At 47.0% G+C, this 17,310-nt stretch overlaps 1 protein-coding gene across 1 annotated transcript in view; it reads left to right on the top strand.

Moving 5' to 3' along the window:
* Positions 1 to 17,310, top strand: part of ADAMTS17 (ADAM metallopeptidase with thrombospondin type 1 motif 17) — a gene marked incomplete at its 5' end in the record, with an annotated part of 251,800 nt that overhangs the window by 71,305 nt on the left and 163,185 nt on the right. The window contains one exon of the mRNA XM_006020100.3: positions 14,757 to 14,862. Coding sequence (XP_006020162.1) covers positions 14,757 to 14,862 — 106 coding nt within the window. The remainder of the gene's footprint in view (positions 1 to 14,756; positions 14,863 to 17,310) is intronic.

Here is a 17,310-nt window from a genome sequence, read left to right as displayed (position 1 = left end):
CCTACCCACCTGCACAGGAGCTGCCTATGGAGGGGCTCTCTGGTCTCCCCACCAGTCCTAGTGAAATGCAGAGGTTAAGAGGACGTCTTACTCTCCCTTATACAAGCACATAAGTGATGCTCGGGAACACTGTCTGCAGCTGCCCTGGGCCTCCACGTGGTGCAGGGGGGAGCACAGTGCAATGGCACCATGAAAGGCCACCTTCATACCTCTCCTGATCCTGGGGACAGCAGAGGTGGAGCTGGGTCCTGACACAAGTGTTGGTTTAACCTGGCATCATAACTGAGCCTGGGAGGTCTCAACAGCCATCCAGTGATTTTAAATAACTCAGTGGTAGGACCGTTGGATCAAGTGTGTTGCTTTACGAATAAAAGCCGAGGAGGCACATGGTGCAAACAGCTCATTCCTTCTCCCGAGATGGGAAGAATAGCAAGATTCGCCACGTACACACGACATTGTCGTTCTCTTACTTGGCCTTCTCTGGTCTTGATAGTGGCACCGTGGTAGTATTTGCAGTAGATTTTCTATGTATTGACTTCCCTGCAGCGACCAGGTCTGAAATCGGCTTCTTCCTCAATCCTGTAGCATCACCCACGTTCCTCGAGGGGCTGACTTCAATGGACCTGCTCACTAGCACGAGGCACCACTCCTGGTGTCTTCTGCAAGGCAAAGCCCTTGGTTTGCTTTCCCAGATCAGATGAGCTGCTGGGCCTTGTTGAGCTGCCAGCACACAATTAAAACAGAGACTTAAGAATTGCTAAATAAGCTTATCAGCGCGCAAGTGTGTTGACTGGCAGCCTGACAAGGCGAAGCCAGGAGACTGAATGGGCTTGTAAGTCAGGATGTAGGAAATGTAATTGAGAAGTATCACAGAAGCAATTTGGAACGGCATCTGTTCAAAATTTGCGTGTTGTGAATCATCCCGTCAGGCTGGACCCTGCCGCTCGTCGCCTGAGCCGTTCCCCGTTTTGCCAAGAGAACAGCTTGACGTGCACGCGGCATCTAAAAATAAAACTCGCTTCAGCCACGAGCATGGTGGAAAAGAATGGATCTGCGCAGTGATATATGACGGCTGTGTCACTCCTGCACCTTCTCGACGTGCGCTGCGCTTCGCTGAGAGACGTGGAAGAGTGCCCATTGCTAATGGAGCACAGGTGCTAGATTGTCTCTTAAGCAACTTGTACAGCTTGGCTGATTACGTCGAGGAACTCTAGACGGTGAAAGACTGCTGGTAATAACATCGCTGCGTATCGGGTAGCGCGATCGCAGAGCCGAGCGCGGCTGGTGCACTTCAGTGGCTCCGTTGCAAGTCGATACGTTAGCCCTGTGGTTCAGGGGTAAGCTTTCAAGAGCCCCTTTTGCTTTCTCGTTAGCAGTTGTCTTGGTAATTCCTGCACGTTTTCAACCTATTTTGTTTGTGTCCCCCCCGCCAACAAACAAAAACGACCGGAGCTGAACGTTGGATCCCGGCCGTCTGAAGCAGATGCCGCTCGGTGCTAATGCTTCACATTTTTATTCTGATTTATTGCCAAGTCTGACTTTGTCTCTCCATGTTGGAAGGGAAATACTGGGGCATCTGAGACCTCCAGGATTCCTTCTGGGGGATTCCTTGCCGCTCTTTGTTTAGCAGTCTGGTTACAGGCGCTGATTCCATCTTCTCCGCTTCGCTCTCCTCGTTTCTTTTAACCACAGCGTGTTATTGATACAGACGGGTCGGGCGAATTACAAGGAAGAACTGACAGATTGGAAAGTGGAAGCCACTGAGCTCATCTGAAAGAGCAAAATGAAAATAGTCTGAGAGCTGATTTTGGAACCCCCGAGCCCTTTGCAAAGCGGCAGCTATTGGAAGTGACGGGGCGGAGAGGGTCGTTTTTCATCTTCTCGGTTGAATGGCTCACGTAGAGAGCTGTGTGGTTCAGTGGTGAGAGGATGGGCCTGGCGGGCAGGAGCTCGTGCGTCCTGATCCCTGGAGAGCCGGGCAAAAACTGTTTGGCAAATTAGGTACGAAAAAAAAAAAAAACGTTTTGGAGCAAGCTGAAGCAATCGGTGAGCGAGGCTGATTCTGCAAAACAGCTTTGGCCAAAATCAAAACAGCAAATTGTTTAGAAAGTGCAGAGACATTTGTTTTATGCATGTGGCTTTCCGGCAGGTGTAATAAAAGCCAAGGTAAAAAAGGGGTCGGATTCACAAAATAGGGCAGTTGGGTGAGGTGGCTTCCCTTCTGCCTGGTAACCCAAGGTGGTTACCAGAGGTCTCTTCCCTCCACTGCCTCTTTGGTCCTGCTCTGATGCCAACTCTTCCTGGTGCCTTGGGCAAGCTGCTGGTCCTCTGCCCACTATCACATTGGGACAATTTGGGCTGGGCTCACATACCTCTCGGTGTCTGCTGAGAGGGCTGGTAGCTTGATATTGGCTGTGTGCTCCAAGTGTGCACAACAGCAATGGCAGATGTTCAGATCTGGACCCTGGCTCACTCCTGATGCCATCTATCCCAGATCCAATCTCAATGCCCCACCCCCAGCCTGATTCCTCTCTCTCTGCTCTACCAGATCACCCCTTGCTAAATTTTGTCACTTTTCTCTGGAGCATCTAATTCCATCCTTCCTCCACCACCTCACACCCCACATACTCCAGTCCCCTCATGTGGTCTCGTAATCACTCAGCTCTTCCCTCACCTCAAGTTGGGCCAAAACTAGTCACGCATCATGGAAATACAGGGCTGGAAAGAAGCACAAGAGATTGTCTAATCCACACACCTGCACCAAGACATGATCAAGCAGACCTGAATCACCCCCAGTAGATGGTCTCCTCTGCTGATCTTGTCACTTTAGTGACTTCTTATTTCAATTCAAGCTCTTTGTCCTCACTTCTAAGACCCTCGTTATCTCTCCATCTTTGCTATCCCAGTCCCTTCTCCTGTCTTCCCAGCTGTCTTGCTTTATTGTGCAGAAAGTTTGCATTATGCCTTCGGGGTGGCTTCCCTGTATGGAGCCTCCCTAGTCTTCCTTTGCCCGGGGATGCCTTTTGTCCAGCCTGCGCGGCTAACCCTACTCCCTTTCTGGTCTCTTCACTTTATCAGGCCTATTTCTTCTGCCTAGCATTAGGCATCAAAATATGGAAATCTTGGCCTGGTTTGTCCTGTTGCTTCTTAAATGCCCGAAGCTTTGAATGTAACGGTAACAGCTGGAATGGGAAGCAGAGCTGTCTGCCTTTTCCACGCGGTCTGGACTCAGCAGCAGCTTTGGCCTCTGCCACTCTGGGGTGTTAGAGAAAGGTGCTGTTTTGTAATGTGGGTGTTAGCACATCAAAGCTGAGTAAACACGGAGATGATACACGGCTTCCTGCACCCTCCTAATTCTGTAATGAAGGAACTTGCTGGTGTCACGTCACGCTAGAGCGGATTTATTAGCTTGCTGTCCTCCAGGGAGGCAGTGTCCTCCAAAACCAAAGAACGGCTTTAATGGATGCCAGGTTGAACAAAGAGCAGATGCTAAAGAAATGAGGCAGGTCTTTCCTCTCTGGTTGCTGAACTCGGGTCCTGCACGGTAGCCTCAGGAGGACGGCATCCCGAGGCGAACTGTGGGAGCAGCTTTCCTTGAAAGGCCTTTACACGGAGGATTTTTTTCCTACCATCAACAGCTTGGTGAATATTGTGCCCAAAGCGTCTCATCAGGAGGGAAGGCATGTATTCTCACCAGTTACAAGATGCAGTCCGCGGGCCGGATGCAGCCTGCCAGGCCATTCTATCCAGCCTGCAGGGCCCCTAAAAAATTTAGAAAATGTAATATTAATCTGCCCCTGGCTGCTCATCATGTGGCTTGCCAAAACTCAGTAAGCGGCATCCACCCAAAAGAATTGCCTGCCCTTGCACTGGACTCATTGGAGCACTGCAGGACAACCAGGGAATGGGAAGAGGTTCACAGCAAAGCTCTCCTCTAGGCTCTAAGAGTTTGCAGTGTCCATAAACAAATCACAGAGCAGTTTATGTCCAGCAAGGACATTTAGGGGATGTCTGTCCATGGCAAGACCTAGATAGACCCCAAGCTTGCTCCAGTGCTGGAAGGAGGAAAACTCCTAACTTGTCCATCCCGTGTGGCTTCCCTTTCTGCAGCTGGTCAGTTCAGAGCTTGACTGAAGTGTCTGTGCAAGGAGCTGCATGACACCATATCAGATACACGTGTGTTTCTAGTCACAGAACGACTACAACTCATGTGGACGTGCCTGAGCTAGCGTGCATGCAGCGAGCCATGGAGCCCGAGCAGCGTGGAACTCCACGCAGGCTGCAAACCGCACCCAGGTGGTGGCGAATATTAGGCAGTTAGCTCCATGCGGCCCCAGCCACATGGCTTCTAGTTTACATTTATTGATGTCGTTACCAGGGAACATGCATAATGCTTACCTGCAGAGCTGGAGGCAGGTCTCAACTTTTTCCCTGTTGCTTACATTATAGCAAACATTCGTTGTCTGAATATTGGTTAAGTGCACACGTCGCTTTAGTGCGTAGGAGTTCTTTGGCTCAAGCGTCTACTTCGGGGTGAGCAATTATTTTGGGCAGAGGGCCACTTACAGAGTTTTGGCAAGCCATCGAGGGCCGCATGACAGGCAGCCCAGGGCAGATTAATATTAATTTTCTACATTTTTTAGGAGCCCCGTGGGCCGGATAGAATGGCTTGGCGGGTCACATCCGGCCCCCGGGCCACATTTTGCCCACCCCCGGTCTACGTTGTAAGGTCATTGTGTTCCCTCCAACCGTGTCCCAACCGTGTCATCGGTGAAACTGACTAGGAGCTGTCACTTTCAAGGCTTTGAAGGAGCACTGTCAGTTTCAAGGCTGCTGATATAACTTGGAGGTCTTCAAGAGGAGGCTTGACAATCACCTGGCCTGGGCTGTCTGACCTCGGTCCTCTTTCCAGCCAGGGGCGGGGGGTTGGACGCAATGATCCATTGGGTCCCTTCTGACTCTATAATCTATGACTAGAAGTATAAGGCACCAGACTCCAGTGAGGGGCAAGAAGCTTAAGCTGTCCCTGTGGTTACTGAGCATTGTTTCCATTGAGTTCCAGTAAGCGCATCCTCCATTTCAGCGCCCCAAGGCTGTGGCCCTAAACACAACAGACGAACTTGACAGGTGTGTTTCCACAGGCCACAATCACTGGAGTGTAGAGAAGCCCCAGATCACATCCAACATCTGAATCTAGATCTGCTTAGACCTTGTGACATATTAGCCAATGCTTTAACCACTAGACCCAGCTTCCCACCAGCTGTGAATATTTCCGTTTTCTGTACTTCCAGCCCTAAATAAAGTTTATTTCCTTTAAAAGATGTTGCCTGTCTCAGTCAGTCCTGCTATTAGGACATTGTGCTCTGAAGGCTATTATATTATCGGCTCTAGAAACATCTGCTTTTTTACCCACAGCTATTATGGCAAATGTCAGGGAGCGATTACAGTTGTTAGTCTTTTAGGGTATGTGTTATGAAAATCACAGAATGGAAAAGTAACCACTCTTCCCTTTTAAACTCTGTTTTCCTTGCTGGGCTTTTGGGATCGTGATGGCAGTCGTGTGTACTGGAAGTGACAATGTTTGCAGTTGCAAGGAAGATGGGGGCTTTATCAGACACTGCAAGGCCATAGGGAAGCTGTCCAGTCGCACAAAATATTCTGACTTCTGGGGATGTGAGCCGAAGCTCTGGATATCAGACTAACTTTGAGATTAGGGTTTCTGTAAAGATTGCATTGAACTTTGTAGCCTGTATTGATGTGCCATAATGCCCCAAACTGGTAAGACTGACCCTCCAATTCTGTGCGCAGCCAACTGGACACCTGTATAAGAAGCTGGATAGCGAGAGCAGTCTGTAGGGAGTCGAGTCTTAGGGTATCTCTTCTGAAATCTGCCATTGACTCTTGGTGCAGCCTTATGAGGTAGTTGATTGTTATGTCTCTGTTTTCCAAGCTGTAACATAGATGTAATAATGTTTGCCTGCCTCACAGGTGAGGATTAGCTTTGTTCACACTTGTGCACCACTGATAGATCTTTGCACAGAAAGGACCATGGAGCTTTATGAAAAAATGCAGGCTGCAAAGTCAAAGGAGTGGACTACACAGGTGATCAATGACTTTCCTTTATAATGCGCGTCTAGGAATTGTCATCACCTCCTCCCTTTGCAAGCGTCACAATACTAAAGCAACACTAACTGTCCATTGAAAGCCAGTCCTGGAACCAAATTCCTTCTCCAGCTCTCTCTCCCTCCACCACACCAAAGAAAATGAATCACACTTATAATACAGTTCTCTGCCTGAGTGCATAGCATTATACTTGCAACCATGCAATTGTTGTAGGGGGGTCAACAGGCCAGTGGGACTGAGATGAATGATAGGGCTGCCTTCTGTGCACTGCAATTCAATGCAAACAGCAGAAAAGCTATAGATCTGATGTCAGTGCAGATTTTGCCCTTGCAGCCCTCTGAAAGCTTGCTGCCTGGAGCATTTACATTCCCCATCAACTAAATGTATAGTTTATGGAGAGGCCTATTTGGAACAAGCTACCGCTCACCTTGTGCAGTGCCCGTGGGTCCGTCCATTAGATGTTCCATTAGATAAGACCTCTCTTTCCCCCCACCCCAAATCTGGGTGCCTGAATTGTGGTTGGTCTCTTTGGAGCTTTGCAGCTTGCTGTGGGGATGGCGTTTGGCATGAGTTTCTTGTTTTCCTACCCGACTGCGGCCCTCTCCTGTGCATTGGAAGTTTGCATTATAATTTCTGTACTTCTGATTCATAACGGCTGGTATTGTTTCCAGTGTGGTTTTCATTAACTGCAGTGACAATGAAAGCTGTTGCTAAGCAAAACAGTTTCCGCACATGAACGCTGAGCCGTAATGGAAACCGTGTTGTTACTGCAAGGATAAGAGACATTGACATCTAAATGACTAACCAGAACTAAGCCAAATTAATCTGTGCCACTCACCCGGCATGTCTGGCTTCAAGTGAGCACAGCCTCATAAAACAAAGAACATAGTCTCTTTAGCCCCTTTTGGATAGTCCCCAGGGATCAAAACGGGACAGCACAGTGACAGCATTGCCGCTGCCTGGCCTGTACTGAGTTGCAGGCTGTCTTGCATATTGGAGAAGGTCCTGTTTGTTGCTCTCTTTCTTACTAAGCACCACCATCATACTTCCAGATTTCAAGAAATCATTGTCCAGTCTACTGGTCTGGAGTGCATATCTGGCACGGTGGGAGTCTCACGAAGAGAATAACCATGGGAGGGTGTTTAAAATAACACCCCTTAATAGAAACGGTGGGGAGCAGAGGACTGGCTCTGCACATTCAAACACGTGTTTGACGCTTGCTGAAAAGCTCTGATTTGAGCTTTAAAGCGTTCATTCGAGAGGTAAGTACCATAAAACATGAAAGCAATCTTTATAGGTTTTATAAAGGAAGACCGTGGTATTGGAAGGAGAGCAGGGCACCAAAATGCTAAGACACGAGAGCAAGTGCAAATCGGATGTTGCGGTGTTGGGCGTACGTGGGCAGTTTGCTTGCTGGGAGAGCTCATTGTTCATTCCCTCCCTAGCTGTTAGGTGGAAGCCCAGCATATATTATTGTAGGATTAAATGGAGGTAAATGCACCAGAACTTGACCTCCTCTGGCTCTTGTACCTTGGCAAATATGCAGCGTCCTAGCTGCCTGACTGAGCCGGTAGGAGTAATGTAGTCATTCCCCGTGGAGACATTGCCAGCAAAGGGCTAGCAGCTGCAAACGGTTGACATTTGACAACTTTCTGGATAAACCAGAGTTTACACAGTTGCATGTGGGGAGCTTTGTGTGTTCAAGCCCATGGTCAGCAGTTCCATGCCGTCATTATGCAATTCCTCCCGGGAGGGGGAATTACACTCATGCTTCAAACTAGCGCTTAGCTTTCCTCTCCTCTTTGCACTGCTCCTATCTGAGGGGGTAAGAGAGCTGGTTTGGGTAAAATAAGAATTCCTTCCTCCCATCCAGAACTGATCCCCATCCTCGCATCTGAGCAGGGCAAGGTGTAAAAGAAAGTTTGATTTGTTTTGTTTCTTCCTGGTTTTTCATTTTCACACACCTCCGTCTCCCAGGCACGGTCAGGTGCAGGGATGCCAAACTGTGAGGTCCTCTACTTAGAAGTATTCCTACTCCCAGCCATGGCATAAAGAGGTAGTTGGCTGTGTTAGCCTGAAGTCAGGCAGAAGGCCGAGTAGATTTACACTTGGTAGACAGACGTGCCAGGAAAGGCACAAGGAAGCCAGAGTGCATGATATTTCCAGGCTGTGGTAATTTTGGGAGCTCAGAAGGTTCAAAGCCTTTGGTGGTGTAATGTAACCTCTGCTTTCATCCAGCCAAACCGAAGCCCTGAACTGTACCGACTCCAACACCACGATTTCTTTCATTTACGTACGTACAGCAACATATGTGCTAGGGCTGCGGTGTCAAACATATGGCCCCTGGGCTGGATCTGGTCTGCGGAGCCCCACCACCTGGCCCCCGGTTTGCTCCAGGGTCTAAGCCGATCCTTGCAGGGTACAGAGCCGCTTCAGCAAGAAATGGATTTAGAAGTACTATCTGACTGGCTCTTTGGCTCTAAATCTCAAAGGTGTCTGTTTATCTTGCACAGCGCAGGTGCCAGGCTAGCAGAAGTGGGCACTGTTCGTGGCTTGGTTCCCAGAGTGGGCACTGCGTGTAGCACGATGTGGTCAGGGTAGGTGGGATCAGCGCTACGCACCCCCAGTTAGACTGTGCCACACGCAACGCCCGTCCCAGCTGCTCTGGGACCCGCGTCACGTGCAGCATGGTTCCCAGTCTGGCTGGACTGGGCACCATGTCTGGTATGCTGGGGGAGGTGAGAGGGGAAGGGAGTCTGTGGGCCCAATCCAGCCCCTGGACCAGTCTCCTGCCAATCATCTAGCCTGCAGGGCCAGATGAGTTTTACAGTCCTCTGCTAGAGGGAAATGGTACTGTTTGCATGTTCACAGCTTCAGATGCATTTATGGAATAAAGAATTTTTGCTTTAATCATTTATGAATCTGTGTAAGGGCTTGTATTATATTGGCCAAAATTCTTAAATAGGTTTATATTTGAGAGATATACAGCCTGGAGATTTAGAACCATAAAACAAGTCAGATAGCGTTTTAACCCATTTTCAGTTACAATGTTGAACTTCTTTTTTCTATTATTTGAAATATCAATGCTCCAAAGAGGCTATGAGGTCTGTGAACGTTCAGTGCCTCTGCAAATCCAACCTTGTATGTAGGTGAATAACTCTGAGATGGGTGCCTGTCATTGTACTGTCTACTGCTCTACATTTATAGGCTTCATCGCGCAGTAATGCCCTGGTCTTGATCGGTCCCAAATGGTATTGTAATGAACACACTGAATAACACCAACAGCAACCATATTTTAGGTAGCCAAGTTTGGAAATGTTGGCCACTACTGATGTTAGATAATAGCACCAAGGAAACCACGTTGAATATTGAGAACACTGAATATAAAATAACTGAACACTGAAAATAAGATAACCAAATGAAGCTAGATCTCTCCATATGAGCCACGTTGTTCCCCTTTTCAGCTAGTTCTGTGTTCCAGTTTTTAAACACCGGCAATTCTCTCATTTTCCACCGTCTAGTAACAAGGCAAAGTAGCATATAACAGTGCTATTGCCAATTGCTTCCAGCGGAGAGTAGGATTGCTAAATGGTCTTTGAGCATAATGAAGAACTGTTGTTTGAGGCTTGCAGCTGAAACTTATCCTTTAGCTGGTTGCAAAACCCTGTGTGAACTTTTCTTTTGGACCGCATCGCCCCATGTCCCCTTCCATGAGAGTGCCAGCACAGCAGTCACTTTTTATGAAGTTTATCTGGGAGAAAGTCAAGCTTGAGTCATTTTAAACCGAGTAAGCTTCCCTCTGTGGCTGATCAGAGGTTTAGAGACAATTTCCCCCATCGCTTTGCAGTGACCTTCTCATGCAACGGACATTCCAGAGAGTTGTGGTATAGTTTTATCTAACATGAGAAGACATAGTTTTTGTACCCAAGATGGAAAACTAGATGATTAACGGTACAGAAGCCAGATATGGGTTTTGAACCTAAGACTGTCTAATCTTTAAAAAATGCGATCATTCTGGTCCTGTTGCTGTGAGACTAACTTTCAGCTGCTGGAGTGATACGAAGGCCTTGGAATAGATTTAGAAACGGTGTATTTTAGTGGAATTGTATCACTTGATGACAAAAAACTGCATGTAATTTCACATCTTCCTAGAAATCCCTTTACTACAATATCTCAGTCTCAGTTACCTGAGAGTGCTAAGGATAAGCTACTGGACAAGCTTACACAACGTTTTGAGGACTCTGTGCCACGTGTCATCTCATCGATCCCTCTGGCAGCTGCATCCTTCCATGACCTTGGCATCTTCTAAATGTAATTCTAAGTGTCTTCTCATACAAGGACTTATATGTCGAAGTAAGAGGAAGAGCCGATAAACCACAGGTCCCTTAAGGAATGGAGAAGGCAACCTAGTTACTGATGATGCAGAGAAAGCTGATGTATTTAATGCTTTTATTTTTTTATACTTCAGTCTTCACAGATAGGGGCAGCTGCCAGAGGCTGAGCATGGTTGGCAGTGAATATAGGGAAGAAGACAAACAGCCTAGAGTAGCGGAAGAAAAGGTTAGCGATTACTTAGAGAAGCTAGATGCTTTCACAAGTCAGCAAGGTTGGATGGGATGCACCGTAGGATACTGAAAGTATTTAATAATTTCAGAGCCATTGACTATTTTCTTTGGGGACTCATGGAGGTTGGGTGAGGTCCTGGATGATTGGAAAAGGGCAAATACGGTGCCCATTTTTCAGAAAAGCAAGGAAGAAGATCCAGAGAATTACAGACCGGTCAGACTGACCTCGATACCTGGAAAGCTCATGGAGCAGGTCCTTAAGGAATCTGTAGTGAAGCACCTAGCAGAGAAAAAAGCGATCAGGAACAGCCAGCATGGATTCACCAAGAACAAGTCATGCTTGACCAACCTGATTTTCTTCTATGATAAGGTTCTGTGCGTAGGGAGAGAGAGCCGCGGATGTGATATGCTTTGACTTCAGCACGGATTTTGATGCTGTTTTCCGCAACTAGATGAAAGTCCTATAAGGTGGATAGGCAACTGTTTGGATCATCATGCTCAACGAATAGTCATCAGTGGCTCAACACTTAGTCGGGAGGGGATATCAAGTAGGGTTCCCCAGGGGTCTGTCCGGGGTCTGGTATTGTTTAGTGTCTTTATTAATGATTTAGTCGATGGGATTGAACGTGTGCTTAGCAAATTTGTGGGTGACGTTGACTTGGGTGTAGTTGCAAACACTGGATGGCAGGTCTAGGATCCAGAATGACCTGGATGGACTGGAAAAATGTGTGGTGGAAGTGGCTGTAGAGCATCCCCCACCCTTGCATTAGTGAGGACAGAGGAAGGGGAGGAGACATGCCTCTGGCCATGGGTTGCAAGGGAGGGAATTCTTACCTGCTTAAGGGACTGTAGAAAGTCCCCATCTGCTGCTTCTGCAGTGTGACTCTCCGTGTCATTGTCTTTAATATGTTCTGTTGCTAATGCACAGCTTGATCCCAGCCCCACTGATGATAACAGACCTTTCTGTTGCATTCACTGGCTTTTGAACCAGTAGGGTAGGGTGGGGAATACTGGTCCCAGTGCAGCTACTGATAGTCTTGCCATTGAATTCATGGAGTCAGGGTCAAACATGGTAAGTGCAACTGTTCCTACCATTGGAGCTCTGCTCCTGGCCGATGCATTTGTCTTTCTCCATGTGACTATACTAGATGTCTAAATCATCTGCAGTGTGCTCCACTGTATCCGAGTACTTCCTCGGGAGATACGGTCGTTTGAAATCCCACATGCCCTTTTTGTAAGGAGCTGTTGTGATCTGCTGCGGTTGTGTACACCGGCTGGAAAGGGAGAGCTACTGGCAGGGTAATTTCTGGTCCTCAACTCCATAGCTCCCTTTCTCTGGCTGTCCCAGGCATGGCTCACTAATATACTTGTCCTCCTGCAAAGCCCAACTCCTGGAGCAGACGTGAGACTGATGGGTAGAGGAGCTTGAAGGGTCCTCAGGGCCTTTCTGTTGAGGACAAAGTATGGGGGGGCCTCACATGCAGAACAATCGCCTTTCTCTGTGGTGTGTGTGGGAGGAGGAGGTCACACAAGGGGTACACGCATCGGGAATGGCACGCAGCCCAGTCCACGGGTGGTCCCTGTGTTCACTCTATAGGAGAGTGTGCGTGTGCATATGTGTGTGGGCAGGGAAAGGACAAGGTCCCAAACCCTCCATAATATGGACTCTTTAGTCCCTTGTCCCCATAGAAAGAGGGACCAATACCAATGCGGTAAGGCAGCAGTGTGCACAACCTCCTTTCTGTTTGAGAAGCAGCTGTGGCCAAAAGTTTTCCTCCCTCCTTGCACCCAGTTTTCCTCCTTAGATGCTGGGAGAATATTTAAGAGATCTGGGTCCAGCTCTGCAATAGTAGGAGATTGGCTGGTCACCTAATTGACCCTTTCCATCCCCAACTTCAGCTCAGAGCTCTTACATTTTTCTTTCCCTTAATCGAGTGTCTTGCAGTTCATCTTTAATCCCATCCCTTCTATTATTGGTTTTACAGTACGCTACCATTTCCCCAAACTGCCCCTTTGCATGCTGAATATGTTCCCACCAACCGTTGACCCCGAATTTGGCTGGAAAGATTAGCCTGTAACCAGCAAGGGTATTATTATTTATACATTGCCAGAAGGGTACGTGGCAAGGGCCTTAATGCAGTGAACTTCAGAAATCAACCAGAAATACTCTGCCACCATTAACAGGCACCGTCAGAAGCAGTCATAGACCTTTAACAGACGTTGTCAGCTGCTATCAGTGCACTGAGCTGTCAGTTCTCTAGGATGGCTTTTCATTCCCTGACTTTGAATGTAGGCTAGAAAGTAGAAAACGGTTTTCTCATGCTCTCATGCATAAAGGTCTTTATGCTCTCATGCATAAAGGTCTTGGTTTCTCATGCTCGGAGCCTAAAGGTCTTGGAGCAGCCGTCCAAGATGCACAAACCCCCACAGTGGTATAGGATGGAGCATGATTGTTTTATTCCACGGTTAGTTGCAATGCCAGCGAATAGGACTTGATGGCCCACGAGCTCCCTCTATCCCCGTGTGTATCACGCTGCCCCATAAGGAGCCCTGTTGCCTGGCTCTTCAGTAAAGCACTCGTCAATATGAGGAAATCTAGCACTGCAGGACCGTTGATTTAAACTTGGTGTGAATCCGGACTTACACGGTCATTGCCTATTGAATAAGCAATGATTAACATCTGAGGTCCCCAGGACCTGCTGCCCATCCTTGTAATTAAGAGGGGCTTTACCCAGGGGTGGGCCTAAAAGCCCACCCACCTCCTTGTGTGGAGCCAGGATAGCTGAGGTTCCCATTGTCCCCATCCCAACTGCTAATGCAAAAGTTTAAGTCTGTCCCCCCGGCCTATGTTCCACCCTAGATCCCTGGACAAGAATTATATCCATGTTATTAATCAGAAGTCATAAAAAAGAACCAAAAGTGGACTTTTTCCAAGCCTAATCACAGAGTTGTACACCATTTGTGACCTGATAAAGAAAGATGCTGTCAGCTTGAATGGTCTGAGATAAAAAAAAAAAAATCTATGATGTTGCCTTTATAGCACAGCTGCTGTCATCGTTTTACTATAATTGTTAAAGGCAGCCGAACCCAAAGCCACCTCTGTGTGGGAATGGCATTTGTTGCATGTTAAATAGATCCCTTGTCTCCTGCTTAAAAAAAAGGCCTTGAAAAAATTAAAATGCAATTATTGACGGTCTTGGCACTTCCTCCTTTTCCTAGCATTGTATAAGGTCCTAATTGAATTAGCAGTTTGATCTTCAGCATTCAGTTTGCTGCATATTTCTTGGGAAATCCTAGTTTGCAAACACCCTTGAAATGTTTCCGTGGCATTTGAGATTTGCCTAGTCAGCAGCACGGGAAAACTTTTCTGCACGTAGCCGGGGCTCTATTTGGCCATATTCTTAGTCTTTGCTTAAATCCCCCATTGACCTAACTGGGAGTGCTGCATGTTGAACGATGAGAAATGTGGTCTGCAGGCATCTCGGGAGCCCAGTCCAGTGCTCATGCACTTGCGTGGGTAAGCCTTGGCGAGGGCAAGTCCTAAATTCCTTTAGACCAACAGACGACTTTACCATCTCTATTAACCTTAAGCCTTTTTGTACCTAGTGTATCAACACCCCCGTCTCTACCCCTCTCGCTTCACTAAATGCAAGAATACCTTGCCAAAAAAGGGCAAGCTTCAGTCCTTTTAAAAGTGCCTCTGGCTTTTTTGGTACTTGGCTTTTCTCTGACATGATACTGGAGGCAAGGAGAACTTCGCATCGCCGCCCGCTGAGGATCCCTAGCAGCATCCTTTTGTTAATAGACGAGCTCACCCCAATCTCTGCTAATGATGACAATATATTCCCTAAGGAAAGCCTCAACAGCGGATGTGCCAAACTCAGTTGTTTCTATGGGATCAAAACAAGGCTGGAAGCTCAGAGGGTATATGTAGGTCTCTGATGAGGTCCTGAAAAATTGCTGTAGTATTTTCCAGTTCTTCTATTGGTTTTCATACTGCTCTGGCTGTGTTGAATGCGTGAGCCCCTTAGCTAGGGCTAATGGGAATGTTTTCTATGTCTGCCGCAGGGATTGCTTACCTGGGAGGCGTATGCAGTGCCAAGAGAAAGTGTGTTCTTGCAGAAGACAACGGTCTCAATCTGGCGTTTACCATTGCTCATGAGCTTGGGCACAAGTAAGTGGTGATCCTGAAATTCCAGCCACGTGCAGATGCAACCGTGCCTTGCCTTACAGGTGGAATAACTGCCGTCATGCCTAACTCGGCTTCAGCTGACATATTGATGAATTGCCTGATGTTCGGGGGATTTACTGGAGTAGCTCTTTCAGCACACAGGATTTTCCTTGTTTGACCCTTTGCCTGTTGTTAAATCCTGCATTTAAATGAGGGCCCTTGTACAAATAGTAAAAAGAAGCCTCACTGCTGAGCTAATGGATGATGGGGATATTTTGCAGCCCGTTCTGCTTTTGTTATTTTGGGACAACTCCTGAATAACTTTGGTGACCCTGTGGAATTCCTTCAGATTTATTCCAGTATACCTAAAAATAGCAGATTTTGTCTTTTAAAGCATGCGTAGGATAAGACTTTCAGAAATGAATGCCTCAAGTTAAGCTCCTAGGTGCCCAAATAACCAGCCCTGTCTTTCCAGCAGCGCTAAGCACCCAACACTTTGTCAACCTACTCAGCTGCCTAAAGAATAACTGAGAAGCCTGTTTTGTTAGAGGAGCGTTGTGCCTCTGATGCTGTCAGCTTCCTGTAGCATTTTTAATAAAGTGCAAGTTCCCTCTGTAGAATTACCCCAAAAATACATAGGAAGAATAATGATGGGCCCAAGCTACCAAAAAAAAAAAAAAAATGCAGATCCATATTTTCCCCAAACCAGGAGTACCCAGATCTAATTTTTATTTGGGCCAAGACTTAGAGAAAGGCCCAGCCACAAAGTTCAGCTCCAGCACAGGACTTTGATGTTTTTTCATAGATTTTTTTAGGGTCGGAAGGGACCTTAGTAGATCATCGAGTCCGACCCCTCCCCGAGGCAGGAAAGAGCGCTGGGGTCAGATGACTCCAGCCAGGCGCTTGTCCAGTCTCCTCTTAAAGAAATTACTTTGCTTTGGTGATAGTTGGGTCTAGGGGTGTTGATTTTTGCTAACCTATGAGCATTGACAGAAATCAAATTTCAAAGTCACCTTTGATTGAAATTATTCACAAAAACTGCATTTTAAAATGTGAATATCCAAGAAGTGCTTATATGACTAGGGAGAGAAATAGCACCATCTGATTTATCAGACCAGTCCCAATGAACTGGTGCCTTTTGAACGCTCTCTCTGGAAGAGTTGCAGATAAGATGATCAATTCATAGACAAACCAAGCCTTTGTGAAAACACACAGTGTGGCACGCTGTAAACTAGGACATTCTAGGAAAGTTCGTGATACTTGTAGATGTTTGGCGTTTTGGTGGGGGGACAGGCTAATTTAATTTTAAAAAGTCAGTTACTACAAGTTACTTGCGCTGCTGTTCTGTTTGAGGCTAAAGACATTGTCATCTGTGCAGGGTTTCACGGTCATGGTTTGAGTCGGGTCCAAAGCAGGATGGCAAAATTCTCTGCCTTCCAAAGTGACGTACAACCTGTACAAATGCAAAGGTACAGGCCTTTCTCCTCCTCCACTCAAATGGCTGTGTTCACATCACGTCTTAGTTACACCATGTAATGTTTAGGACGTTTTTACAACTCGCAGCTCTTGTAATGGAAGGAGTATTTTGATCAACTCCTATTTTTTGCGGTCTTTAGAGAGCATCTGTTTTCGAATTCTTGGCTGAATGCTGATAGCCTCCTCGTGTTTATAGTCCTATTGTATACTCGTTCCCTACAATAACAAATAGATGATAGCTAAGCTAAAGCCAATAAATCATATTAAGTTTCTGGCCCATCCTCCTGCATGCTAGGTAATTATTTTATGGAAGTGTGTGGCTTCAGAAATCTAATTTGGGAGTTGCTTGGAGGCTATTTAGGCTACCACCAAAAAATGACAAGATGAAAATGAACCCTCCTATTCATCTTCGAATGACACCAGAGTCAAATGAGCCAAACCAAGGGTGGTTTCAACAGGAGAAATGAAGGGCATTTGGTTTTGCTTTTATTTTAACCACATGCCAAGCTGTTGAAATGATTCCAAACATAATATAAAATTAACCTGCGGGTAACATTAAGGAAAGTCGGGATTCATTTTTGGATGAGACAAGACTAAGGGGAGAGAATATTTGAACTGTAGCAAAGAGCAAGAGCCCACCCTCCTCCACCCCTGCAGTGCTTGCCGCTGTTCCCTGCAGGGCCAAGTACTGCCTTGTAAGAACTACTGGATGTGATGATATAAAGGCTTAGTATTGATCTGTAGGTATGTGCATCAAACTACAAGGCCCAGGTGCTTCTCTTCGGGCCTAAGGCACCTGGGCCCCTAGCCCCTTCAATGTGGCAAGGAAGGAAAGGTAGGGGAGCAGGCATGCATCTGTCTCTTATCACCACCCGTGATGTGTTGCAAACCATCCTCCATCCAAGTCTGCCGGCCTGGATTTTTGCTGCAAAATCTGATCCCTTCTTTTGTGCATTTAAGACCTGATCCTGCTCT

Source organism: Alligator sinensis, unplaced genomic scaffold, assembly GCF_000455745.1.
Source record: "Alligator sinensis unplaced genomic scaffold, ASM45574v1 scaffold210_2, whole genome shotgun sequence".
Taxonomy (NCBI): Eukaryota; Metazoa; Chordata; order Crocodylia; family Alligatoridae; genus Alligator; species Alligator sinensis.
Note: the sequence above shows the minus strand (reverse complement) of the source record. Positions and strands in the feature narration are given on the sequence as shown.